General features: G+C 35.2%; 1 protein-coding gene across 4 annotated transcripts in view; it reads right to left on the reverse strand.

Moving 5' to 3' along the window:
* Positions 1-27,675, reverse strand: part of LRRK2 (leucine rich repeat kinase 2) — a 156,939-nt gene that overhangs the window by 25,299 nt on the left and 103,965 nt on the right. For all 4 annotated transcript variants that reach the window (XM_017530421.2, XM_037739062.1, XM_037739065.1 and 1 more), the window contains 7 exons: positions 27,449-27,640; positions 26,641-26,787; positions 22,068-22,168; positions 15,155-15,345; positions 9,698-9,858; positions 2,936-3,106; positions 1,336-1,436 (listed from right to left, as the gene is read on the reverse strand). In XM_017530421.2, the coding sequence (XP_017385910.1) occupies positions 1,336-1,436; positions 2,936-3,106; positions 9,698-9,858; positions 15,155-15,345; positions 22,068-22,168; positions 26,641-26,787; positions 27,449-27,640 (1,064 nt within the window). The remainder of the gene's footprint in view (positions 1-1,335; positions 1,437-2,935; positions 3,107-9,697; positions 9,859-15,154; positions 15,346-22,067; positions 22,169-26,640; positions 26,788-27,448; positions 27,641-27,675) is intronic.

Genomic DNA, 27,675 nt, shown 5'->3' on the forward strand with positions numbered 1-27,675 from the left:
ATCATTAAAAAATCTGGAGACAACAGATGCTGGAGAGGATGTGGAGAAATAGGAACACTTTTACACTGTTGGTGGGAGTGTAAATTAGTTCAACCATTGTGGAAGACGGTGTGGTGATTCCTCAAGGACCTAGAAACAGAAATTCCATTTGACCCAGCAATCCCCTTACTGGGTATATACCCAAAGGATTATAATTCATTCTACTATAAAGACACATGCACACGAATGATCATTGCAGCAGAGTTTACAATAGCAAAGACCTGTAACCAACCCAAATGCCCAACAATGATAGACAGGACAAGGAAAATGTGGCATATATACACCATGGAATATTATGCAACCATCAAAAACGATGAGTTTGGGTCCTTTGTAGGGACATGGATGAACCTGGAAACCATCATTCTCAGCAAACTGACACAAGGACAGAAAATCAAACACCACATGTTCTCACTCATAGGCAGGTGTTGAGCAATGAGAACACGTGGACACAGGGAAGGGAGCATCACACACTGGGGTCTGTTGGGGGGAATGGGGGGCGACAGTGGGGGTGGGGATTTGGGGAGCGATAGCATAGGGAGAAATGCCAGATGTAGGTGATGGGGAGGAAGTCAGCAAATCACACTGCCATGTGTGTACCTATGCAACAATCTTGCATGTTCTTCACATATACCCCAAAACCTAAAATGCAATAAAAAAATTAAATTTTTAAAAAAAGGACAGAGATACCATTTCTATCTTGAATAGAGAGAAAAATGTCAATTCCAATGGATTAAAAACTTGTCGAAAGAAAACTTTTAAAATGTTTGAAGAAATCATGGGTAAATATTTTTGTGTCTCTAAAAGAAAGATGGACCCTTTTAAACAGGACCAAAAGGTAATAACTTGAAAAGGGATTATTAAATTTATATATACTGAGATTAAGTAATTCTGTTCATTAACAGATACCCTACAGGAAATTTAAAAAGCCACCAGCTCAAAAAAGAAATTTGCAACATGTAAAACCAACAAAGGATTGGTGTATTCTATGTAAATTTTTTTCTCATTTGATTTGTAGGCAAATTATACAATAAAAAAATGTGCAAAATAATGAGCAGGCATCTCTAAGAGGAAACACATATGATGTAATCAGAGAGAAGCATACAGGAAATGTGGGGTTTGGGCAATGTCCTTTTTTTGGCCTCGGATGGTGGGAATTAGAAGATTTGTCTTATAACTATTTTTAATTTTGTCTGTGTGTGTTTATTTATGTGTTTAAGTATATACATTTGAAGATTATATATATACGTATATGCACATGTTCTATACAAAATATTAAGAAATTTTACATAAGAATACCTGTGCAGAAGTAGGCCTTTCTTGAGGATTTTCTTTCAAACACTTTTTAATTAATTTCTCAACCATAGGCCATGGGACACAACCATATTCTTTAACTGGATCTAAAACATTCAAAAAAAAAAATCATGCTAGCATACTAAATAAATCAGAACAGTTATATTTCCTCTCAATATTTATAAAAGGTCCAGACATTGCAGAGAAAAATATTAATCTCCATAATCCTATATTTATGTCAATTTACTTATCACAAAATTAAAGCTAATTTTGTTGACTTGATTTCTCCTAAGAGATAATGAAAAATATGTCTTGGTTTTTTTTTTTTTAATGAAACAAAAAGAGACCCAAATACCAATTTAATAAAATAATAGATTTTCTTTCCATACCTGCATTTCAAATAGACTTTCAAAACACTTTTTCTTATATAATGATTAGACTCCTGCTTTTTATTTCAATACTCAAATTAGGCAAGCATTTAATCTTTATGTCCTCACAGGTGGTTTGTGCTCATTTTATAAGAGGCAGGTTATTCTACTGATAGATGCACTATAGAGACCCCAATTTTTTTTTAATGGAGTCTCACTCTGTTGCTCAGGCTGGAGTGCAGTGGCACAATCTCGGCTCACTGCAACCTCCACCTCCCAGATTCAAGCTATTCTTGTGCCTCAGCCTCCCTGGTAGCTGGGACTGTAGGCACATGCCACCACATCCGGCTAATTTTTGTATTTTTAGTTTCACTATGTTGGCCAGGCTGTTCTCCTGCTTCTGTCCTCAAGTGATCCACCTGCCTGGATCTCCCAAAGTGCTGGGATTACAGGCGTGAGACACTGTGCCTGGCAGATACCTGAAGATTTTCACTAGAAAACTAATGAGTAAAATAAGGCAGATAACCTAGATTATATCTAAGCTTCATCCAATTTATAGTAAGTTTTCTTTTGCTAGGATCTTTAAAGTCACACATAAGAAAGATAAAGCTCTATGTCCTGTACATGGCATATCGTGTACACTGAAAAATATTTCCTAAATGAAAGAGAAAGCAGAAAATATGAGAAACAGGTAAATAAATTTAAAAGGGTATTTTGTAGTGAGAACCAAAGTAATGGTTAAGGGATGAATTAATTACAAGGTCCTCTAATTTCTTGAAAGCATGAGACAACCATTCCCAACGAGCTTTGATAACATTAAATATACATTTATTAATTCTTACTAAAAATTCTTATTATAGATCATTCAGTCTTTCATTCCTGCGTGTAAATTATTTCATGCCAGGAAAATGAAAACCTTCCAGGCTAATGAACACATAGTATTTATGAAAATTAAAAATCACCAAATGTAGAGTTCTAATAGCAAATTCCTTTTCTGAGTATGTTTCTAAATATAATACTAAACACACCGATATTAATTTGGGATTTTTAAAAAAGTCTAAAACACTACCTTTTTCAGGTTATTTTTATTCATATGTCACAGGATTTAAGAATATTTATGCATTAAACAAAAAAGATCAGCAGTTTAAGGAATTAAGCATATGACTACAATTAAATAAAAATTAAGCTGCTGATACTAAGAAAAAAAAAGTCTTCATTGCAGAGAAAACAGAACTTACCAGGTAATTTTCCTTGTATTGCTAATTCATCAAACTCATTTGGAAACTTCAAACCCTCTACTATTCTTCCTCCAGTTGTCAAAATGTCATAGAGTAGTAAACCAAATGAATAAACATCAGCCTGTTGGTTATAAATGACATTTCCTCTGGCAACTTCAGGTGCACGAAACCCTGAAAGCAAGCAGATAAAATAATAAATATGCCCAACATCAGGGCTCATACATCCAAGGAGGCATATACTTAGGCTATGTGCCAAAAAAGAGTCAGGAAGAGACGTTCTAAACTAGGCTGTATTATTTTTGTAACCAGATACTTTGGATCAAGTCAATTAATGGTCCTGTCTCAGAACATCTCACCCCACAAGGTAGACCTCAAAGGACAAAAAAATTCTTCAATCTTTATTATAAGTATCTTCAATCTTTAATAAGATTACCTTGAAGGATAACAGGGATAAATATTCAATTGTAAGTTATTAAGTAGTATTTCATAATTAAGAAATAAAGCTTACTAGGAAAACCTATATCATTTTTCTCATTTGTAATATTAACTATTTCCAGGACAGTGTTTTAAAAGGAGAGAAAAGCAGAAAGGAGATTTCTAAACTTCACTCCAACTCACTTTAACCTGACCAAAATTCTAACACTCTCATTATTTCCTGAACTTGTTGCTCTCCTCTTTCTACCCAGTTAAAAATCAATAAATAAAAACTAAAACTAAAACAAATAAAAGGATTTTTTCCTGGATTCATGTCTGAAATTCTTTTAAAAGGAAATACATCTTTTATTCCAAAAGAGAGATAAATTACTTTTAAATTCTTCATAAAAATACTGATTTCAATATTTGTGATAATAAAACTATAAACAATCCAAAGAAATCCAATCACAAAGGGAAATAGTTAAGCAATGTATGCCATGCAGTAACTGAAAGATCACTTTTTAAGATGATATGCTATGGCATAAATGAAAAGAAAATGTAGGATATCATCCTGGACAGAAAGTAATCAACATGTGGGAAAAAATCAACTGAAATTTATTTTAGCTGTGATAATGGTATCATGATTATTTAAGTAAACACCCTTATTCCAAATAAATACTATGTTCAGAGATTGTGTGGCATGATGTCTACAACTTAATTTCGAGGATTCCTTCATATGCAAAGATAGTAAGAAAGAACAAGTAAGGCAAAAAGTAAATAATCAATGAATTTATGTGTAGGGTATTTGAGTGTATATTTTATTACTCTTTCTTTTCTTTCTTTTTTTTTTTTTTTTTTTTTTTGAGATGGAGATCTCACTTTGTCACCCAGGCTGGAGTGCAATTGGGTGACCTTGGCTCACTGCAACCTCCTCCTCCCAGGTTCAAGTGATTATCCTACCTCAGTCTCCAGAATAGCTGGAATTTTAGGCATCCACTACCATACTCAGCTAATTTTTCTGTTTTTCGTAGAGACCAGGTTTCACCATATTGGCCAAGCTGGTCTTGAACTCCTAACCTCAAGTGATCCATCCCCCTTGGCCTCCCAAAGTACTGGAAATACAGGCATGAGCCACCAAATCTGGCCTGTACTGCTCTTTCAACTCTTCTGTAGGCTTAAACATTTTCAAAATAAAAAGTTGATGGGAATGTATACAGGTATTGATCGACTTACGACCTATGCAACTTACGACCATTTGACTTTACGACCACAATCGCTAGCCACGACTGCTCCACATCTGGCAGCGCAAACGTTGCCCAGCTGGGCGTACGACAGTGTGGACCAGCTTCCGGCAGCACTACCATCTCCGCGTACACCATTTCAACTGTGCATATAGCCTACTCAACTTACGACCAAATCGTGTTACGACCGGTCCACGGTCCCGACCATGGTCGTAAGTCGAGCACTAGCTATATAATTAAAGTCTAGGAAGAAATACATCCCAATATAATTATTTCATTTGCTAAAATTACCTGTACATTTAATCTTCCTTTCTATTTCCACCTTTTTTATAATGAAATTATTGATTGTTAGGGTAATTTAAATATGCGGCCAGAAAAATCTAACAAGGTATGAATTCATAGCCTTCAAGGAGTAAATGACTGAATGTGTAAACATTTCTATTGGACGGAGAGACTACCAGCAAAAGATGGAGCTCAGCAGTCCTCACCATGCTGGAAAACCATGAAGAGTTGGAAGGATAGAGACATCGAATTTGAGCATGATAACCTTTACTACACTAACTGATAACATTCCCTCACATATATGCATGTGAATATATTGAATATATGGTAATATAATTAATATATATTAATATAATTACATATAATTATCATGTAAATAGGCATAATTTACATACTCTATTAAGTCACAGATACAGTATTTCAGACCTAATTATACATTTCTTTAGAACATGGGCATTTTCCTATATAATCATAATATCATTCTCACAACCTAAGTTAAAGAATTGTGTAAGTAATTAAGATAATTCTAAAACATATCCCTAATAAAGTGTACCTGTGACATAAGGTAAACAAATCACAATAGCTCCTAATTCACATCTCTCTACTATTTTACAGATATCTTATTGAGCATTTCATTTGATATGCACACGAATCATCTGTGGTAGACAGATAAGGACTTTCTACTTTACAAATGACATAATCCTTTCAGAAATGTATGTATTTTCCTAAGGCTACACAGATAATGAATAGCAAAGTCAAGAGTACTTAAAAATAATGAGCTACCCACACATTCACTAGTTCATTAACAACCTTTATGCTTGCCTTCTTAGAATGTGAAAGAGATTTGGGAGGCTTATTTAAATTTTAACCAGTTATTTATTATTCATTGGGCAAATTTATTAGGTATCTATTATATCAAGGTACTATTTAAAAACTATTAAAATGTTCAGCATATTTTTTTCTTGATAAACATACTGTTAGAATTTGGAATCACAGGCTTTTAAAGCAGGAAAAGACTCTAGGGGTCATTTGTCTACTTCTAAATTCTCATCCAGTGCACACATCCATTTGCAATAGTTTTTACCACTCTAGGCAACAATCTGAAGATCGTAGAGCTGTGCAGAAGGCTGGAATTTTTTTCACAGTGAGTCAGAGAGCTCTGAGAAAGGTAATTGTGAAGATATGGAAAGGAATATTTACTTCAATATGGAAATGCTTTTAACCTTCTAATCTTCCCCCTTTCAAAGTAAGCATCTTCTTTGTCATGATCTCTTATCATGGAAACATAATATTATTTATATATTCAGAAAGTACCTCAATTATAATATGATACTCTTCTAAAAGCTTCTTTAAATTCATCCCATGAATTTCTAGTGTTCTTGATTGCCCTAACAATTTCTTGATGAACATCAAGCCACCATTAAGCAGGAGAGCTAGTTTGGTACCTGGTAAATGTTCAACATATTGTTGCCAAATGAATGAATAAATGAATAAAAAATAAGTGTAATTTCCCCTTGGAGAATTATCATAATAATTACAATGTTAAAATACTTGAGAGAATATGATTTATTGTCTAAAAACTATTTTTAGAAATAATTTTTCAGAGAAGTTTGCATTTTAACAAATGAAATAAGTAAATAAAGAAAAGATCCAAAGTAAATAAAGAAAAGATCCATAGATGAAGGCAAAGAGAAATTTATGAAGTAAGTCTGAGTATATATCACATTGTGTACTGAAACACATATTTTATTTTTTACTTTCAGAGAAGTATGAGTAGAGTATGTTCCATTATCTCCATCAGATGTTCATGTACATTCAGTGAGAAACATTTTATTTAACCAAGGACTGCAGTATTTATATGGGTGTGTTAACTACTATTGTATCAGTTAAATGTTAGTCATCAGTCAGCATTCATCTCAGTTAACAGTGCAACTGCCACAGGACCCAGAATTAACTGTCACTCCCAACAGAATAAGATATAAATATATCCATTTGACTGAGTTAACGATGAAACTCTCCAAATTATTTAAAGGTGAAAATATCATACTGTAATGATTTTCAAAATGTGGACAGACACAGCACCATGGTCCCTGTCAATAATCGCATTGTTTCTGTCTCTGCATCCCCAGCTATCACAGTGCTGGACCAGAGGCTCTGCTCTCAGGTTACCTGGGTTTGCATTTTGTTCTGCAGTTTTTGTCCTATAGGACCTTGTAAATGTTTCTGACATTCTCTAAACTTTAGTCTCTGTACCTCTAGACTAGAAATAGTAATAGCACATATGTCAGAAGGTCCTAAAAATTGAGATACTCAATCCATGGATACAGCTATGTGCAAGTTCAGCAGATCGCTTACGCTCTGGAAGGCTCTGCTCCTATTACCATCCTCTGTAAGACAACTGTAATAAACTCACACTCATAATACACACTGCAGTAAGAGTTAATATATAAATGCACTCAAAAAGCTTACCAAATCCATGGTCTTTTGCTTCTCTATAAGTTTCCATGTTAAAAGATGTAACATTAACAGAAAGATTCATTAAATGGAAAAAGACAAGAAGATAACTGAAATTGTATGAGAGGGAAGTATTTTCTTCCCAAACAGAACTGCTTTGGGGAAGAAAAAGTTTGGCAGTGGTAGTAGCAATAGTAGTATTAGTAGGAGTGAGAGTTATTGTTATTTAAAATTGGTGGCAGAGTTTAGGGCTGAGATAATTAGAAGTACTCCAACAATAATAGAGTAATGATAAAGAGAAAAAAAAAGCTTATAAAGTATTAAGCAGCCTGTGGGAAGAGTGGGCAGAAGAGAAAAGATTAGGCCCTAGGTTTTTGTCATGATCTGTCTCCATATTTACGTTACCACCATTCAATATTGGAGATTAAAAGAGATCAGGAAAAATTATGTGGCTTAATACAAAGAATCAGATGGATATTACATTTTAGACAGGTTTTGAGCAAAACCAGGAAATCAGATACTGAAAATGAAAGGCCATGGGTCTGAACCAAGGTGAACGGAGCTGGCTGCCAGCTGGCCCAGACCACAAAGAAGAGAAGCAGAGCTCAAGCACAAGAGCACAGCCCACAGGGACCTGAGAGATCCACTATCCAGTTAAGCAGACAAGGCTTCAACGACAGATTTTCACCCCATGAACAGAAAGACTGCGTTGGGGGATGCAGGAGGAAGAAACTCCAAGTCCCAGTTGAGAGGCCAAGTCCACCTTCATGTCCCAGGACAAAAATCAGCAGAGCTTCAAAGAGAAAATCACTGTCCTGTCCCCACGTTTCCCATATGGAACTATACGAAGCCTGTGGAATTTCATTTTTTAAGATTGTTTTTCCCAACCTCTCGTTGGCAATATTTGCTTTTCATGGCTATGTTTTGTTTTTATTTTTTTTTTAATAATGAAGATTAAATAAGCCTCTTCAAGTTAGAGTTGCATATGGCTTAGCAGAGACTATAGGATTTAAGGCGAAATATCTCTGGATCTGGTTCTCTTTTAGACTGAATTCTTACCTTGGCCAATTAATGTGTGACATTCTGCAAGTTATATAATCTCACTGAGCCTCAGTTTTCTCATTTGGCAAATGAGAAAATAATAGCTAACTTCCAGCCCTGGCATGAGGCTAAGAGCTCATGTCTCTGATATACCTGGCACTGAGCCTGATGCACAGCAGGTAATCATAAAATGATAATTAGTTGCATTAGTATTCAACAACACAGACACACTCTCAGCCAGAGCATATACTTTGAAGTGTTTATGAGAATACACCGTCTACTCCCAAAATGCAGCTATGTAAAACAATAGAGTATATATGCATTTGGAGAAAAAATAAAAGCAGGCATTGGAAACTGGGGCCATTTGCTTATTTAATACAAAAGTTTGGTGGGCCAGAAACAAACTAGAACCTTTTCCCTAGTGAGATGTCCTCTAGCATATTTTCTTCTGTGTCAGGCATGGTGTTTGAACTGAGCTGCCATCATCAAGATGCTGTACAGCTACCTGTAATTTTTACTTACAGATAACTATACAAAGCATCCCTAAAGATGGAGCGTTCCTACCACTTCAAACAAATGCCGACTCCTAAATGTTCTACTTCCTGCTCAAACTGATGTCTGAGACAAGATGTCTGTGCAGATCGCTGGCTCCATAACTGTTTCTTAGGAATCTGAGCTTGATACTCTGATGAACTTGAGTGGAAGGAATTGAGTGGGAACTGAGAAAGAGAGGAAAGATTCCATGGGGTGGACAGTGATATGTACAGAAACCCTCAGTAGGGGCAGGGCCAGCCCCCTGTACTCAAACATATATTTCTGCAGCAAAATGTATGCATACTAAGCATGAAAAATAAAGATCGTAATAAGCATCCAGTCAGTTTGCTTAGGTTTTGCCACCAAATCAGTTACTTGAAAAGAACTTGGGGTTTTCAGAGTTCTTTTGGTTTCAGAGTTATGAAAAAGAATTTGTGGACCTAAATTTGATTCACCTTACAAGTGTCAACAGTACCTAGATTACAGTTTTTGCTGTTACTTTTTACAACCTCTGGGGTATGTAAATATTCTAAAAATCAAACTTTTTAAAATATAACTTTATATTAAACATTCTCTTCTTTTTAGTCAGTTTTTGCCCTGAGAAATTCAATTGTTTCTTTTTTCCTACAAAATATGATGGTAAAATCACAATGTGAAACTTTCAGTTTTTCACACAATAAACCTCTATTCACAATGTGACAGACTATGGTTTTCTTCCGACTCTTCTCAACTCACATCTGAGGTCACTGGTTATCCATCCTGAAGACAGAATTATGAGACAAACCTGATCACCTACCTGGTGTGCCCTCTGACGTTTTTATCCCCATTCTACAGCAGTACTGAGCAATGCCGTAGTCAGCAATCTTTGCAATGATGGCAGCATTGGGATACAGGGTGAAAAGCAGCACATTGTGGGGCTTCAAGTCTCGGTATATGATCATGGCCGAGTGGAGGTATCTGCCAGAAAATGCACAGGAAATTTTATTAAAATGTGATTACATGACAATAATTTGTGTCCTAATTTCCTTAAATATACATATCCATTATGCCAAGCATCAAAAATTCTGTGCTCACTTTCACACTTAAAGTTAAAAGATATTGTAGAAGAAAATCGAAACATGTAAGTTTAATATTACAAAGTATGCTTTAAAAAAGGAGTCAAATCTGGTAAGTGAGCGATTTCAATATTTTTTGTTTTTTGTTTTTTTTTAGATTTTTGAGACAAGTCTATCTCAGGCAAAGTCCCAATTTTGGGAGACTTTTGTTTTGTACATGTCAATGATTACTTAAAGGCAATTCTGAATTCCCTCAATGACCATATGAATATTTTAACTATTTCAAAATGTAAATTAGTTAAATAAGAATTGATAGGATCTTGTTGTACTTGCCATTTATTTAATAGTTTGTTCTTCTTAAAACCATATAGAGGTTTATCTCAGGTTTAAAATTTTTCTCTATTCCATTTATTGTTGATATTTATTTTTCTGACTAAAATGTTTCCCAATGTTTGGAAAGTATTTTCTACCTTTTGGATGAAAACAAATGAAAATATAAGACTTTTGCTTGCTATCAGTCTCTTCTGTTTGAGTATGTAGTTTACCATAAACTAATCATGTTAGATATTAAAGTTAAAAAAGAACATTTGGGCTAAGAGTTAGAATGAATGAAATACTGTCTTGGAAAAGAGGATGGGTAATATTAAAGTCCATTCTTTTGGAGACTGATCCATGCAATCATGAGCAACTAGAGTTTGATATTTCAGACAAATAACAAAATTTAGTTAATATAAAAAAAGAACAATGTAAAGTTTTCATCTCAACCAGGTCCTATCCATTCTGAAAACATGATCAGAGAGCTCACTGTGTCTCCACAGTAAGACATCTGCATGGTAATAACATTATCACATTAGATGTCTACAAAATTCTGATTTCCTACTCTGTCTTCTCTGCCCCATGATGTCAAATTGACTATAGCATTTCATGTGATGTCACAGGTATGTTATAACCTACGTTGAAAATAATTTTTCACAAGACTTAATGGAGTTAAATTTAAATCATTTGCTTATTCATGACTGTTGGTTTTGGCTCACATTATATCAATTAATAGTTACTCCATTACCTAGTACCAATCACTTCTGGAAGGATTAGAAGCAGAGTGGCAATGATACCCTGAACTTTCATTTGTATGACAGCCTGGAGAGTACATATTTAATTGCATCAATACAGCAGAAGATTCTCTCTTTTCCAGGATGTAGTTGGGACATTTGGCATTAGGCCCATTCATTTCAGTATACTTATTTTGGGAGGAAAAAATAAGATAAATACAGTAATGAAGTTGACCTTCACAGTAAGTAATGGGCTTGGAAGAAAAATTTACTAAGGGCTTACTGAAAGGCCATTAGGTACTCTTGCCCTGCCGAAGAGAAAAGCTGAGAGATTAAGAATAAAAAGCTAAAGCCAAGTCATACATCATTGAATAGCATCCAAATCCTTCATGAGGCATGCCTCTTTTAGTATATTCATAGAACACAAACTCTTTCAGAATACTTCCCAAAGGCTAAAAAGAAATAGTTAAGCTTAATTTGAAATAATGTCAGTGGGAAAGAGATAATATCTTGGTTAGTTAAAATGTTCAATTATAGAATTTAATCTTAAGAAGTGCAGTTTTAATAGCTTTTAATAGAATAGCAAAATAGCTTTTGAAATAATAAGATCTTTCCTTCCTGACAATAATTTAGCCATAATTTGTGCATTGTGAAACCATGACTATTGTCAAATATTTTATTAAAATTGACTGGTTTATATTCAGTTAAACAGTCATTCTTTAATTGTGATTATTTTAGGAGTTGCTAAGAAACGTCTTTCTTCATAGCTTCAAGTAAACTTTATCTCATTCTGAATGGAATTATTCCAAAAATAGAATGCATTCATTCATTTAACCAATATATACTAGGTATCTATGAGGGCCGGTCATTTGTTACACAAAGCCATCTTTGTATCTCTGCTCTCTTGAGGGCATCACAATCCAGAAGGATTGTGCTCAAACGGTCCTGTAACACATGTCCAAATAAGGTTCCAGAAATGTGTAAGCACCACATTCTAGGGCAGCACAGAGGGAGAAATACACTGAGGTCAAGACAGCAAAGCTGACTATCCCACTAGACTGTAAACTTTCAACCTCAAGAACAATGTAATATCCAGCTTTCCCACTTTAGCACCTAAGACAATGTCTTACACAGAGCATGTGCACGAAATGCAAGTTGGAGAAGCTAACACTACATGACAATAGAGATAGAATATGAGGAAATTCCTAAGGAAAATGAGCTCTCTAGGCAGACAACTTCGTGGAAAGAGAGGAATAGCAAATGCAATGATAGAGAGACATGAACATAACTGAAAATTCAAGCCTGTCATCATGGCTAGAATACAGTGTGGACAGTGGGGAAGCAGGGGCTGCAAAGGGAGGCAAGAGACATACAGAAAGTTTTGATGCTATGCCAAGAAGTTCAGATGCACTTTACAGATAATTGAGAACTGCCACAGAATTCAAGATAATTCGAGTTTTATTTTAAAAAAGAAATTCTGATAATTCTCTGGACATACTGAACCAGCAATCATGGCATAAAAATAAATGAATTGACTAAAAAGATAATGTAAAATAGAGTCAAGGACCTGGTGGACAAATGTATACATGCTTTTGGGGGAAGGTGTTTGCCCTGGATGGGACTACAAGTATCCTGGCCTGGCAAGTGTGGGATATAACAGAAAGAACAGATTCGTGGTGGGAGGACATAGCAAGGCAGGACATTCCATTTTGGAGATATTGAAACACAGGAACATACAGAAAATGCAGGAGACTATATATCTTCATAGATTTTATAGAATTATGATAAAAAGATCAAAGGAAGTAGATAGAATTGGAAAGGTAAGCTAACAGTGGAAAGCAAGACAGATGAAGAGAGAGCATGTAACATGAAGAAAGTTCTTTTATGTCACTCTAAACAGCTCCACTGTTTAAGGGACATCAAAGGAGCATAATTTTATTTACTCTTTTTGCATCTGTATCTATAGGTCTGTGATGAAACATATTTGGGGAAATAAACCTTAATGCTGAGTTTTTAAAAATATACTCAGTGCTGGTAGAAGATTGATAGCTACTGAAATCTACTAGCCTCTTGTAGTGCAAGATCCATAAAGCTCTTCTGGAATTATGCTAAGAACAAATTAGGCAAATTATTTTAAAATACTGACATTTCATTTACTTCATCAGAAACCGCTGGATTTGTTATTTAAAGTAAGGTTTCAGAGAACTAGAATAAGTCATTTTGGAGACAAGGTTTTTCAAAGAGTGTTAAGTAAAAAAAAAAAAAATCAGCAATTCTTCACTTTATAAATAAACACTTTGGGGATTTATGGAAGAATTAGGGAAAAACTAGAACCTAGAGTTAGTTAAATGAAGGAAAGAGATCTTTGAGATCCAGGAGACTAAGCTGCACTTTACCTAGATTAATTTAATGCAAGGTTCCCCCTGGTGTTCAAAAGCAGAAACATCAATTCAAATCCAAATCCCTGCACCCTGTTTCATTTTATAATCAGTACAGTTTTCAGTCATTTCTGGAACCTTACAGGAAGGGAAATCTACTCATTTAAAGCATGTAATTGTATATTTTGTAAGCTATTAAAGTTTATATCCTCCTGGTTGTGTTGTGTTTGTTTGTAAGGGGGTTGATTTGTTTTCCTCACTGCCCATTCCATTGACATTTCTGGATACTACCTAAAAGCCATATTCATGGCATTTCAGAAGAGAAAGAAGAGAAGGAAAGTTGCACATACTGCTTGGCTACTATGTGCCAGGCACTGTTTTCCTTCTTTTCTCCTTTCTCCCTCCCCCTGCCAATGTCAACACAATAATTTCGAAGGCTTACTATTTTAGGTGCTAGAGATACAATGGTGAACAAAATGAAAAGTCCCTACTCTCATGGTACTTAGATTCTGATGGTAAGACAGACAGACAATAAATAAGTTTTTTTAAATGATAACATAAAGAATCCTAGGCAGCAATAGTCCTACAGGGGCTGGAGAGACACAGGGTTCTCAGGGACATCCTCTCTGCTGAGAGTCCTGAATGAAAGGATTCAGATAATCTTTTATAATAAGCAGAAAGCACATCTGAGAGTCAGACACTGCTGAGTGAAATGAACAGCAGATATAAAGCCTCTGGTATTTGCAAGAAACCTCGGGAATGGAAGTGACTGAGCACCGTGCCCAAGAAATAAGGCAGCAGACGGTTGGTAACAGGAACAAGGCCTGATCCAACTTTCATGTTAGAAAAATTACTCCAGTGGCTGGGTGAAGAATGGGGCATATCATGAGACAGAGGGGAAGCAGGGGACCAGTAGGCAATGAGAGATGATATTGGCTCAGACTTAAACCTTAGTAAGAGAAATTGTTAGAAGCATTAAGATATATTTTGGTGGCAAAGCTGAACAGATTTGCTGAAGGATTAGCTGTGAGGTGAGAGAGGAATAAAGGAATGAAAGGTGACTCTCAGATATAACAACTTGGTACCTTGGGATGGGCAGCAATGGCAGAGGGGACATCAAGAGTTTCATCTGGAATGAATGTCATCTATTATTACAGAAGTTGTCACAATTTTATGCATTAAATATTAGTCATGGTTCATAGACTACTTAAAAAATTGGAATCAGAGATATAAAATCATAGTTACTAAATGTGTGGAATAGTGATTAATCCCAGGCCTTTTGTCTTCAAAGACCACAGCCTGTCCACTCCACTATGCTGCCTCTGCAAAGCTTGCTCTGGCTGCAGGGATAGTGTGCCTCTGAGACAGGTGAGATGGTCATGCCCAAGAATCCAATGTGAATCGCTCTAGTCCCCTTGAGAAGTGTGGACTCATCTTTCCTCATTGGAATCATGTAATTGACCGACTCTGATACTGTAAAGCCTAACTTACACATTTTTATAGAAGTCAGACCAGTACGGGGTTAAGATTATGGGTTCTAGAGCAGAACATGTGTGTTCAAAAATTATTACTACTTCCTATGAGATTCTGCATCGTCTTCATACTCTCATTTTCTGAAATTACAAAATTTGATCAGGAAACTGGTAGTTTTCATCCAAATTGTAAATTGTTACTGGGGCACAGTGTTACTGGGAAGTGTTCTCAGAACCTGAGAATAAGCCTGGGGTCACAACTGTCATGCACTGAATAGAAAACAACACAACCCGCTTACCTCAAACCATCAGCCACATGGAGTGCAATCCTGTGCTGTAGGGTTCTGGTGAGACTGGCTTTGTCTTGCTGAAGCAGGCGATCCAAGGAACCCTTGGAAGCTAACTCCATCACCAACATCCTGGGACGAATCCCCGCTGCCAGCAAAGATATCAAACTGGGGTGGTGGAGGTGGCAAAGCACCACCAGCTCCTGCAAAAGTCCAAAATCATACGAGTAATTCAACATCAGGTCTTACCCACTTATCTCCTTCTTTAGAGTGCATCAACAGGCTGACCATGCATTTCTCCAGATGACTGGTCATAGCAAACTTTCCATTTCTTCTCTGAGTTTTTTCCCATATTTCCAGTAATAAACACCTGGTTTTAAAACTACAGTTGACTCTTCAACATTATGGGTTTGAAATGCATGAGTCCATATATACATATATTTTCTTCTACCTCTGTCACTCTTGAGACAGCAAGACCAAGCTTTCCTCTATCTGCCCCTTCTTAGCCCACTCAACGTGAAGATGATGAGGATGAAGAGCTTTATAATGATCCACTTCTACTTAATGAAGAGTAAATATATTTCTCTTTTTTTATGATTTTTAAATAAAATATTTTTTTCTTTAGCTTGCTTTATGGTAACAATACAGTATATAATAGAGATAACATACAAAATATGTGTTAATCAAGTGTTGGTTATCAGTAAAGCTTCCAGTCAACACTGAGCTATTAGTGGTTAAGTTTTTGAGGGGGTCAAAAGTTATATGCAAATTTTTGACTGCATGAGGGATCAGCAGCCCAACCTTTATGTTTTTCAAGGGTCAACTGTATTGTCAGAATTAAATTTTTAAGTTCTATTTTTCCTTTGACCCTACTTTTATCAGACATTTAATGCAGAAACAGTGCACACACTGTGGTCATACTAACTGGCCATGTCAAATTTATCTACTGAATTCTGGTTAGCCACAGAATCCTCAGCACAGGATTCTCTGAAGCCACTACTAATCAACTGCACCTGACATAGGAGGTAAAACCTGCCTATAACCTCTAGTTTAATGACTACAAAAGTTTACTGAAGATAATGCTCACCTTCAGAGTAATATATGCTATCATCCTCACTGAAAACTCTCTAATGACTTCCTATTTCTCTTAGATTAAAATCCAATCTACTTCCATGGCCTCACCGCCTGATCTGATCATGCCCCAGGCCTCCCAGACCATCTCCTTTCCCCCTCCTTTTCATTCACCACCCTTTAGTCACATTGGCATTCATTCAATTCCAAGTTGAGCCCACCTTCTTCCCATCATAGGGTCTTTGCCTGTGCTGACGTCAATCCCTAGAAATCCCTTCACCCTTCACATGGCTGAAATCTTCTTGCCATTCAGATCTTAGCTCTAATATTACTACATCCTCAGGGTGGCCTATGGGCCACCTTTACTAAGACAACCCTTGGTTGCAACAATTTCTCTCCAATCCAAAAAACATCCGAGATACCATTCTGGCTTGAGCAGAGGGATTGCCTTAGTAAGAGAGGCCCATGGTGGGCCACTCTGAGGATGTGGTAGTATTTGAGCTAAGAGTGAATGGCAACAATCCTCTCTGTGGCCCACATCATATGAGACTTCACAGCCTCTTTTATGACATTGTTGGGGTTGAATTCCAGATTCACTTTATATTGTATGTTGCACTTTACTCTGAAACTGTAACTCAGTTGAAATTTACAGCTTATGTGATGTTAAATTGGTTCATGCTTTAAACTGTGATCACTGCAGAAGCGCTGCTTCTTAACAACCAGCTTCAAAGGTGTGGAGTAGCAGCGCCCACTGATTTATCAGGAAACTGAAATGTGGAGAATTCTGCAAGCTGAAGAAGAAAGGCTGAATACCCTGAGAGGGGATTTTCCAAGAGCAAAGCTTCAGACTGTGATCACATTTGCTTAGTAGGTAAAATCTTTTTTTAATACCCATGTCTGATTAGCTCAGTTGGTTAAAACTGATGAGAACGAGTTAAGTTAACTTGGTTTAATTTTCATAGGCACAGACAGAGGCCTAATCCAAATTTTCTATCCTGGAAAAGTAGCTCACTGATTGCAAAGAAAAAGAAGCATAATAGCACAGTGTAATATAGATCTGCCCCATAACTACTGGTAGAATGACCATCAAATGTCATTTTTCTTTCTTTTTGTTGCCATCTTTTCCTTTTTTTTTTAAGAGAAGAAGCACATTATGCACACTTGGTTTTTTTCAATTTCTTCCACCATTCCCTTAGTTGGCCTCCCTGCCTATACACTAATAGGCACTGTAGGCATTGTAATGTACTGATTTCCACCAGAGTTCCCCAAATATATTGTGTAAAATTTGAATGCATGCTCATGATTATCAAACAAGGCTAAAAATCAATTTATATAACAAATTACCTACACATTGAAAGAGATTATGCCAGATTTGATTCACAGATAAGCTTCTACATACAAAATATTTAACTCGGTTCTAAAACCACTGTGACTGTTGTTACTAAAAATTAAAATGCCCCAGGATATTTTGTACAGACATGAAATTTTATATTATTCAGAGTAACTAAAATAGTATAACTACATATTTTTTAAAAGTTACAAAATTTACTTAGTTCTAAGAATTTTTTGTAATAAGTCAATGGAAAAGTAAGGATATATAGGTTCCAAAAATACAGTCCAGTTCTGATATAAGATGGAAGAATTTCACTTCCTCTCTCATCCTGTTTCTATCTCTCATTCCTAATGTCAATAAAGGGTCAGAAAAAGAAATAAATTCCCAGTAGTATCCAAACAAGAGAGAGTACAGGAGTGACCACTGTTAGTTGTATATTCTCCTTCCTTTCCTCCGAAGAGTACCGTGATATTTGCTGAGGTACTCAACCCACACCTATGCAGCCCATGGACTCTAGTTCAGGGGGAACTAACCCCAATATTAGCCTCTCAGAACAGGGGAGAATATTCCAAGTAACACCATCCTCAGGGCCATAGTGATCAGTTCAGTAACAAAGGTCTAAAGCCAATCAGCACAAAGCATAGCCCTGAATGTAGTGTTTGTTGAGAAAAGCACAGATGACTCAACTGGGGCTGAGAGACATTTATTTATTTAATGGGTTATTATGTAGGCCATCTGGTTCCTTTGAAATACAAGTCCTCAAAAGAGATACCCTTTTTTCTTCCATACTTGGAATAAGTAATTGTGAAGCCTAGAACCAGTTTACCACAATGAGAAAAGCCACTCTGAAGGAATTAAATCAATATACCAAGGTTAAAGGAATTTTAAAGAAAGTTGGCCTGAGTCACTGGATTAAACCAACCCTATGGTGTGTACCTCCCATGACATTTTTTTATAGATGAAAAGTGAAGATAATTTATCTGATAAGCTCATTGCAGAAAGTTGTTGATCTATGAAGAGATGTAGAACAGAGTCTGAAGTATCTAGAACAAGCTTGTCCAACTTGTGGCCCACAGGCCCCATGTGGCTTGGGATGGCTTTAAAAGTGGCCCAATACAAATTTGTAAGCTTTCTTAAAACATTATGAGAATTTTTTTTTTGGCATTTTTTTTTCTTTTTAGCTCATCAGCTATTGTTAGTGTATTTTACATGTGGCCCAAGACAATTCTTCTTTCAATATGGCCCAGGGAAGCCAAAATATTTGACACGTCTGATCTAGAACTCTCCAGCATATTAAGATGAGAAAATATAATGCAGCACTAAGCAGAGGGGAAACAGCCTCAATCCCAAAATCACCAGAGTAAAGCCTGCCTTCCTTTGGCAAGTATGGTCTCAGCAGAGGATCCCTGCCCATGTGACCTAAAGAATAGAGTATCCTTAAGCAGTACCCAGTCCTTAAAAGCCTAGGGTCTACCTTCTTGTTCAGAAAGTGGTAACTTGAACAAGCAAACCTATATAAATGTGAAGAATGCCCATTCTAGTTACCTTTAATAATCAATATAGTCCTTCTTTGATAATCAATACAGTACTTACTTCACAGACATGAAGTCACCCAAAACTACTCAATTTGGAAAGCTAACAAGATAAAAGAACAATCAAGATGAACTCACAGACCAAATAACCTCAGAGAAAATAGCAACAATGCAAGTAACACAAAAAATTAAATTCTGATTGACATAAACAGAAACACTTAAGGACATTTCATCCAAAAGTATGGCTACAAAGGAACAACTAGAGGGGACAGAGTTGCTAGAAATGAAAAATATGATTATCAAAACAAAATTCTGCAGAAAGCTAAAAAATTGATGAGGCAATTCTGAAAAACAAATTAGAAACCTGTAAGAAATAGTCAAGTAAGTAACACAAATCATAGATAAAACTTGAAGAGGAAATTCAAACATGGATGATAGACCTACAAGGCTCGTCATCTAATAAGATACTCTTAGAGCAATGATAAGAAATAATGAATCATAAGTAACTACATATAGACTCCAGAGAAGCAGAGGCTTGACTGGATTTAGCTTACTACTATATAAATATATTATATATCTCATCACCTAACCTGGTACAGAGTAGCTGTCAGTAAAAATGACTAATAAATGTTAGGCAGAAAATAATACATAACAGAAGAGAATACACAGAAGATAATTTTTCACAAAATAATAAACTAAATGGAATGAAGAACAACCTACACACAAACACATACTTGTAAAGTTTCAGAACGCTTAAAATAAATGAAATTCAAAAGATCAAATTTTCAGTCTTCAAAGTAAAATTAATGGTAGCCAAGATAGGAGTAAACATCTGACTGACTGTAAACTTCTCAGCAACAGTGGGCACTAAATATCAAAGGGATTTTCTTCAAATTTTGAAGAAAAATTATTCCTAAAAAATAACGTATTATATCCACCACATGTGAGGGCAAAATTAAGGTATTTTTAACATGTAAGGACTGAAAATATTTACCTTGCAAACACTTTTTCTTAAAAAAATTACTCAAAGACATTCTTCAACAAAAACTAAGGACAATCCAACCAAGAGAAGGCCATGGAATCCAAGAAATATTGAGGATAATCGAAAAGGGCGAGGGAACTAACTCATAGATTAATCACTGTGCAAGCAGCCTAGAAATCCATCTCTCATGTTTAGAGCAGTAAGTCATGCACTGAATAAGGAATGCCTTCAAGGAGAAAGTAGATTCTGTTATACACTGTATACTTAAAGTCATGACAAAAATATGTATCTTTTCCTGAAATTTGTTTTTTTTAAAATATATATATAATCAGAAAACCTCAAAAAGTTACATAAAATAAATTACCACTGGTACTCAGGAGGTTAAGGTGGGAGGATCACTTGGGGCCCGGAGTTCCAGACCAGCCTGGTCAACCTAGTGAGACTCCATCTTTAAAAAAATTTTTTTTTAATCAGGGTTAAAATGTGGCCCAAATTAAAATATGCCCTTATTTTTTATAAATTGATGATAAATATATAACAATAGAGAATCCATTTGACTTTGATATTTGGAATGTTACTATTCTAGTAGGAAAAGAAGTTAGTGATAGAAGGCTTTATTTCCTTATTTTGGCTCTGTACAAATAAAATTTATATATATATATATATACACACACACACACACACACACACACACACATATGTATTATATATATAATATATAATACATATGTATATATATAATACATATGTATATATATATTGGCTATATATATACATATGTATTATATATACTATATATATAATACATATGTGTGTGTATATAATATATGTATATAATACATATAATACATATATATATTATATATATAATTATATATAATATATATATGTATTATATATATATAATATATATATACACATATGTGTATATATATTGGCATTTATTGGTTTTGTTCTCAGAACCAAACTATAGACAAAATGTGAACAATTTATTTATGAGTACAGAACAGAATATAAGTGTTATAAACTTTCACTACATAGAAATAATAAATTACAGAACTTGAGAAGGTGAAGGGAAGAGGAGAAAGAATAGCAGTAATTTTCCTCATCTCACATAGCAAGGGGTCAGTCCATGCTGTTTAGAGGTGGTGTACTAAAAAAACAAAAGGTTTCTAAATCATTCCAGGTTATAATTGTTACCATATGAAGAAAACTAATGTAACCATTTTTAAATTTTAGGAAGCAGACAGGGAGATGGAGTGAGAGTTAGGATAAGTGTGTTAACTTTCCCCATGTTTTGTAGTAAGTAATCAATAGCGGTTCTTATTAAAGTAGATAAATCCAGAAAAGAGAGGTGCAAGCTTATCAGGGAGAGTTTTGGTTTAAGATTTCTAACCTTCAGTCAAATCAGCAATGTGAGATCATGCACTGAGCTTCTTTCACCCTGAACACATGGAAGTCATGCTCAATTAAAAGAAAAATAATTCTCTCCCTGGACCAGAGAAATAAAACATAAATACTTTAATGAAAACAAAACCTAAGTCAGGAGCTTGCTACGCTTCAACGTCTGGAAGCACATGGAGGGAGCTCGAAGTCTGACTACCATGGAGTACCAGGGACAAAATTACAGTGTTGAAAAGTCCCAGGTTTCTGCAGTTCTAACAATCTCCCAGGGAATGCCCAGCTGCTTGTCCACAGAGCACATTTTGAACAGCAAGGTTCTAAAGTGAAGAGGAGAGTATCAGTGAGTCTTACAAAAAGTTTTACTACATACTACGTATCACAATTAAAAGGATTCTCAAAACATAGTGCTTTCTCAACAAGAGAAACAACGCAAAACTTTCTACTCCACGAAGAAAAGACAAGCTAGGATTGTATAATTAAACTCAAGTAAACTTTTGAAGGAAATGCGGTCATTATTTTGCATTTTCAGAACTCTATGCAAAATAAGAGTTCCAGTAGATTAATAATGTATAATTTGATATAATTACATTATGAATTTCTTACTTGTCTTAACAGCCTAAGTGATGTATGCTTATTAAAAATCTTCACAGCCACTTCTTCTCCTTCATAGGCTGCTCGATAAACTGATCCAAAACTGCCATCACCTTTTGAAAAAAAATACAAAGCACTTAAATTAATCTGTCCAAGCAAAACAAAACTAAATAAATTATATCTGCTGTAATTATATATGCTGTACACTTGAAGAGAAATCTGACCTACATGTTTCACTGAATCAAATCTCCTTTACCACTTCCTCTTCCTGCTACTCCAAGAAAGATACATCTAAAGTTTTTGCCCCCAACCTTCCTGTCTTCCCTCTACACATATCCTGCTCAGTTATGTCATCCACTTCTGTGACTTCATTTAACCATTTACATAGAACATTTTCACATGTTCACTTACAGCCACCTCCTAAGTGCTCTCCTGTATTTTCGACTTTGTGTTAGAGATTTCACTGGTATGTCCTTCCAGCTCTCAATCACAGCCCATCGGAAGCCACATTTATTGTCTTTTTTCCTAACCACTTTTTATTCTACCTTCGACATAGCTGATGTCGAAGCAAACTCTTTTTGAAGTCCTTCTGGAGTTAAAATTGAGGTGTTATTTTAACTCTTGCTCCAGTCTAACCCCACAGCTAACACTGGCAGTCCACTTTGTAGCCTCATTCACATTCCTTTCATCTCCATTTCCACTACTACCACACCCATTTTGTGGCTGCAGCGCCTTCTCCTGAGTCCCAGGAGGCCTCCTGAGTTCCTCATTTCCAACTCATTCTCTCTGTCTTGCAAAATTAATTTTCCTACCATTCCACTTTGATTGTGTCAATCCCCTGCTCAAAAACAAATCATTCCATGTTGCTTATTAAATCAAATCTAAATTCAGCTCCATAGTCACACTGTGGCCCCTAAATCCTTTTAAAGTTCTCTTCTTGCTCTACTTCTCATTCTCAAGTTTCAAGTTCAGTAGCTTTCCCTGCCCTAGTTCTGGCTAAACAGTACACCTGAGGAGCTTTTTAAAACACTAATGTCTGGCTTAAGTGATTTTGATTTAATTATTCCCAGGAGGAAATGGCCACTAGATTTTTTTCTTCTTTTAATTCTATATTTAGTAGAATTAGTAATGAGCAGGTAAGGTTGAAAACAAGTGCTTTAAACAAACTGGAATAGCCAAAATTTCCCAAACATGCTTTGTATCTTCAAGCCTCCATACCCTTGATGAGCTCTGCTACTCCATTATCTCAACCTCCTGGGAGTTTATCAAGCCTATAGGGCCATATAACATACCAAGAAATGGAGGCCAGCCTCAGAAACTGACCATGATCAGCCCCATGGACTGTTACTCTCCACTGATATTTAGCAAATCCTGTTTGTACAATATTTATGGTTCTCATATAGTGCCTTGAAATGTAGTCACTTGATGGATATAAGTGAATACATACAAAACAATCTATAAGGAAGTATAACAACTTGTAATTTCCAAGCGGTAAATTTACATATCTATGGAAAGTTTCTACCTATTTGTTTATTTTTATATGTCTATAATGAGCACATATAATTATATTTTATGGTCAGAAGCATAGTATATTAAAATAATTAACTCATTTGAGCATGTCTTGTATTTCTGCTAGATAGTAAATATGTTAAAAGTATTATTTGCATCTTATCAGTCTTGGTATCCTCTTATTCTATCCCTCCAGTACTTAATAAATATTTGACTTTTAAAACCCATTAGTTAGGGTTGTTGGTATTCAGAGATTTTCAGGGAGAACTGTTACATATTGGAATCAGAAATAGAATCAGGTAAACAGAAGAGGGAAAAGAGAAAGAAAGCAAGTAGAGGGGGAAGGGAGAGAAGGGGTTGGAGAGATGAAAACATATACTAGATGCATCTTGTTCTGCTTCACGTCAGTCTGGACAGCTATCAACAACAAAGAAAAATTGTGATGGAGCAGAGAGAAGAAACGTACTCTAGGGAGATACAGCAAAATTTCAAGTCGGAGTAGAGGTTTCTAAATTTTTAAAGTCCTTCTCTGAGAGTCACTGCTACATTAATATGGAAAATGGATTGTCATGTCTTTCAGGTGACTGAAAACAAAAATAAAGTTAAGGACGACTATTGTATATTTGTGACACCTAGGTTGGAAAGAAAGTTGGAGGCGAAAAAATTTTCCTAACCCCTCAAATCACACCACTGAAGTGGAAGTACCTGCCTTGGCTCTCCAAAAAAATAAATAGCTTCACAAAGAGAATATGTACCCTGTGCCTTCTCAGATGTGTGAACAAAATCCCATACATTTATATTTTAAAATATATTCACAAAACAAGTACATTCATATCTATTAAGGTGGGTCGTATTAATCTTTTTCCCAGTTATCTGGGAAAAAGAGAGTTATCAAAAAGCCTGTATTCACTGCTGTCCCACAAGAAAAATGGGAAGAGGGGAAATGGAGAGAGGCATGATCTTCCCAGATTACTCTAATATAAACATACTGGAGGCTCTACCTGTAAAATGTTTTTAGAAGGATACACTAAATTTGTTTAAATCACTGGTACTAAACTCCGCCTCTTTAGCAATATCCAGAGACATTTTTTATTGTCACATGTGGGGGAAGAAGGGGGAATACTACTGACATCTAGTGGGTAGAGGCCAGAGATGCTGCTAAACATCCTACAATGTACAGGATGACCCTCAATAACAAAGAGTTATCCAAGCCAAAATGACAACAGTTCAAAGGCCAAGAAAATCCCATTTATATTGCTTTCTGTAACTGAAGGTGGGATTTATGGATTTATGGGACATTGATATAGAGAAGGGAGGGTAATCACAAACATTTTCCTATCTGTGTAAATAAACAGACTTTGTAAATGACATTTCTACATACACTACTCAAAACGTGTCCATTCACCTAAAACACATTTTAACGCAGGGAAAAGAAATATTTTATGGATCTGTGTCTGACAGTTTGAGATTTCTTCAGAGGAAGGATGCACTATGTCTGGTACTTTCCGGTATACCTTGAAGACTGGGGTTGGTTAAGATGTAGGATTCAGCATTGACAATTCGTCATTTTATGTTAACCCACTATTACTAATATTAACTTCCTGAGTTCCAAAGAATTTAAATTCGTCCTAAACTCCACAAGCAATGCCAATAAAGAAACATATAAAGGAGTTTATTTAGCTTTAAATATCATGTTCCAAATTTTGGACAATTTTTTTGCTAATAATATTATGCCCTTACTGATTTTAGGTATTATCTCTGTGGAAATTTAATTAAAATTAAATTTATACACACATAACAACAAAAACTAAAAAAAGTAATGTTAAAATTGTCTTCAAATGCTTTATATTAAATCAATCTGATGCTTTTCATAGTTGTCCCAATGACTCACAGGAATGTTTAAAACTTGAGTATGTCTGCCTACAGTTAATAGTGATATACTGAATACTTGAAAATTGCTATGAGGGTAGATTTTAATAATTCTCACCAGAAAAATAAGTATTTGAGATAATGCATATGTTAAACAGCTAAACTTCTCCATTCCACAACATATACACATATTAAAACATCATGTTGTGCACCATAAATATATACAATTTTTTACCTGTCAATTAAAAAAAATGTGTTCAAAATATATTTTCTTAAAGAAAATGATAACTAAGGAGCCAGACATATCAAAGTATCACAGGCTTTGTAAACACATTAGCTTTTATTCTGAGACACATGAGAAGCCACATATGTAATCGACAGAATGATATACAGTCGCATGTCATATGTTGACTGTTTCTTTCCCAAAGTAGTTGGAATGCTTACATTTTTCATCTTTTGAAGTATGAGCATTTTTTAAAAACATCTATTAGGACTAAAAATCCATTTGCCATTAGAGGACAGGTCCAGGAAGTCAAGATACAAATGAGAATACTGGAACATGGTTACCATCACTTTACCTTTTCTCAATGAGCACTAAATATGCTACATGAATTCAGTGATTTCCATCACTATTGAAAATCACTGATTGAATTCATGTAACCAACAAATGTAAATTGTTCAGCATACCAAAAAATAAATAAATAAATAACTTGGGTATGTCACCATGTAACACTTCTGATTTTTCAATTCCAAGGCTTTTTATGACTGTTTCTATGAAAATTCAGCATTTTCATTCTGAGTCATAAAACCCCTGCTATGACTACACTGTGGTGTGCTTCTTTGACCTATTCTGTCATTTTAAATATAAAATATGTCTGCTTCACTTAACTCACCTGAAAACCTTCTTATTTGACTCCCACACCCCTGGCAATTAAAGCAAATGCAAGGATATATTACATAAATATTTGTGTTTCCGTGACAAGCCCATCCTCATCTTGATCCTAGTCTACATGATCATGTGGAAAGCAAATTCCAGATCTGTAACATGATATTCCTTTAAAATATACCATTCCAAATAAAAAACATTGTAACAAATATATGAAGACACTAAAAATCTATGAAAATATAATTATAAGATCTATTTTCTAAATTATAAGGAGAAAATTACATCCTAATTTTCATTCGCAAACCAAAAAAAAAAAATTACCTAGGAGAAACTCTGGAGCTTGTTCAAATTCCAACTCATCATTATTCAACATAATATTTCTAGGCAGGTCAGCCAAAATCAAGTCAGGGGCAATCTGAGATATTGGAATGGTGAGCCTTGGTTGATCTGGATTTACTAAGAGATCTCCTGAGAAGTAAAAAAAAAAAAAAACATTTTAAAAATGAAAACAACATTTAAGGGGATACGTAAATTTGTGGGTTTGATGTGAAAGATCAATTGAATATTTTCTATACTTTCTAATCTCTGCGTTTCTAACCAATCCCAGATTTCTCTAGAAAATTTGAGAATATTTTAAAGATTCACTTAGTATGTATCTACTTGGAATTTTAAAAATTTATTCCTAAGTTCACTTGTTAGATAGAATTCTGAACAGCTGCAGACTACCAAATATCTGACTAGAAAGTTATCTATTCTATACTTTTGCCACATTCATGAAGCTGAAGCTGCTATTATATGGCAGACATGTTGGTAAATTATGTCTGTGTATTGTCTATTTTAATCTTTATAACAATTCTATGAGATAGATGTGGTTGGTATTCCTGTTTCACAGATGAGGTTACGTTGCTTAATGAGCCAGCATTCAAACCCTGAAATTGTCATTTTCTGAATCTAGAATACAAGCTTTTATTGGTAATAAATATAATCTAGTTTTCTGAATTGTCCCTATAATTGAATATACTATTTTTAACTCATCCCTTATGGATAAGAATGTTTACATTTATTTAAAGTCATTTCATAAGTATTGAAGGATCACTTAAAAGCTTTTGTAAGTTTTATCAAAACATACCTTCCTCTGCTTTCTTCATCAAGTCATCAAGTAAGATTTTTTTATGTTCTTCACCATCATTAAAACTATATAATGCCCATTTCTTCAATAGGGTTTCTCCTTCACCACAAATATCAATCTCCAACAACCCAGGAAACCATTCTTCCATGAGAGAATCAATGTGGTCCACAACTTGGCCCAAAAGAATACAGCCTACATGATTCAAAACAGAGCTCAATACCTTGTCT

The sequence above is a fragment of the Cebus imitator genome, unplaced genomic scaffold (genome assembly GCF_001604975.1).
Source record: "Cebus imitator isolate Cc_AM_T3 unplaced genomic scaffold, Cebus_imitator-1.0 Scaffold2, whole genome shotgun sequence".
Taxonomy (NCBI): Eukaryota; Metazoa; Chordata; class Mammalia; order Primates; family Cebidae; genus Cebus; species Cebus imitator.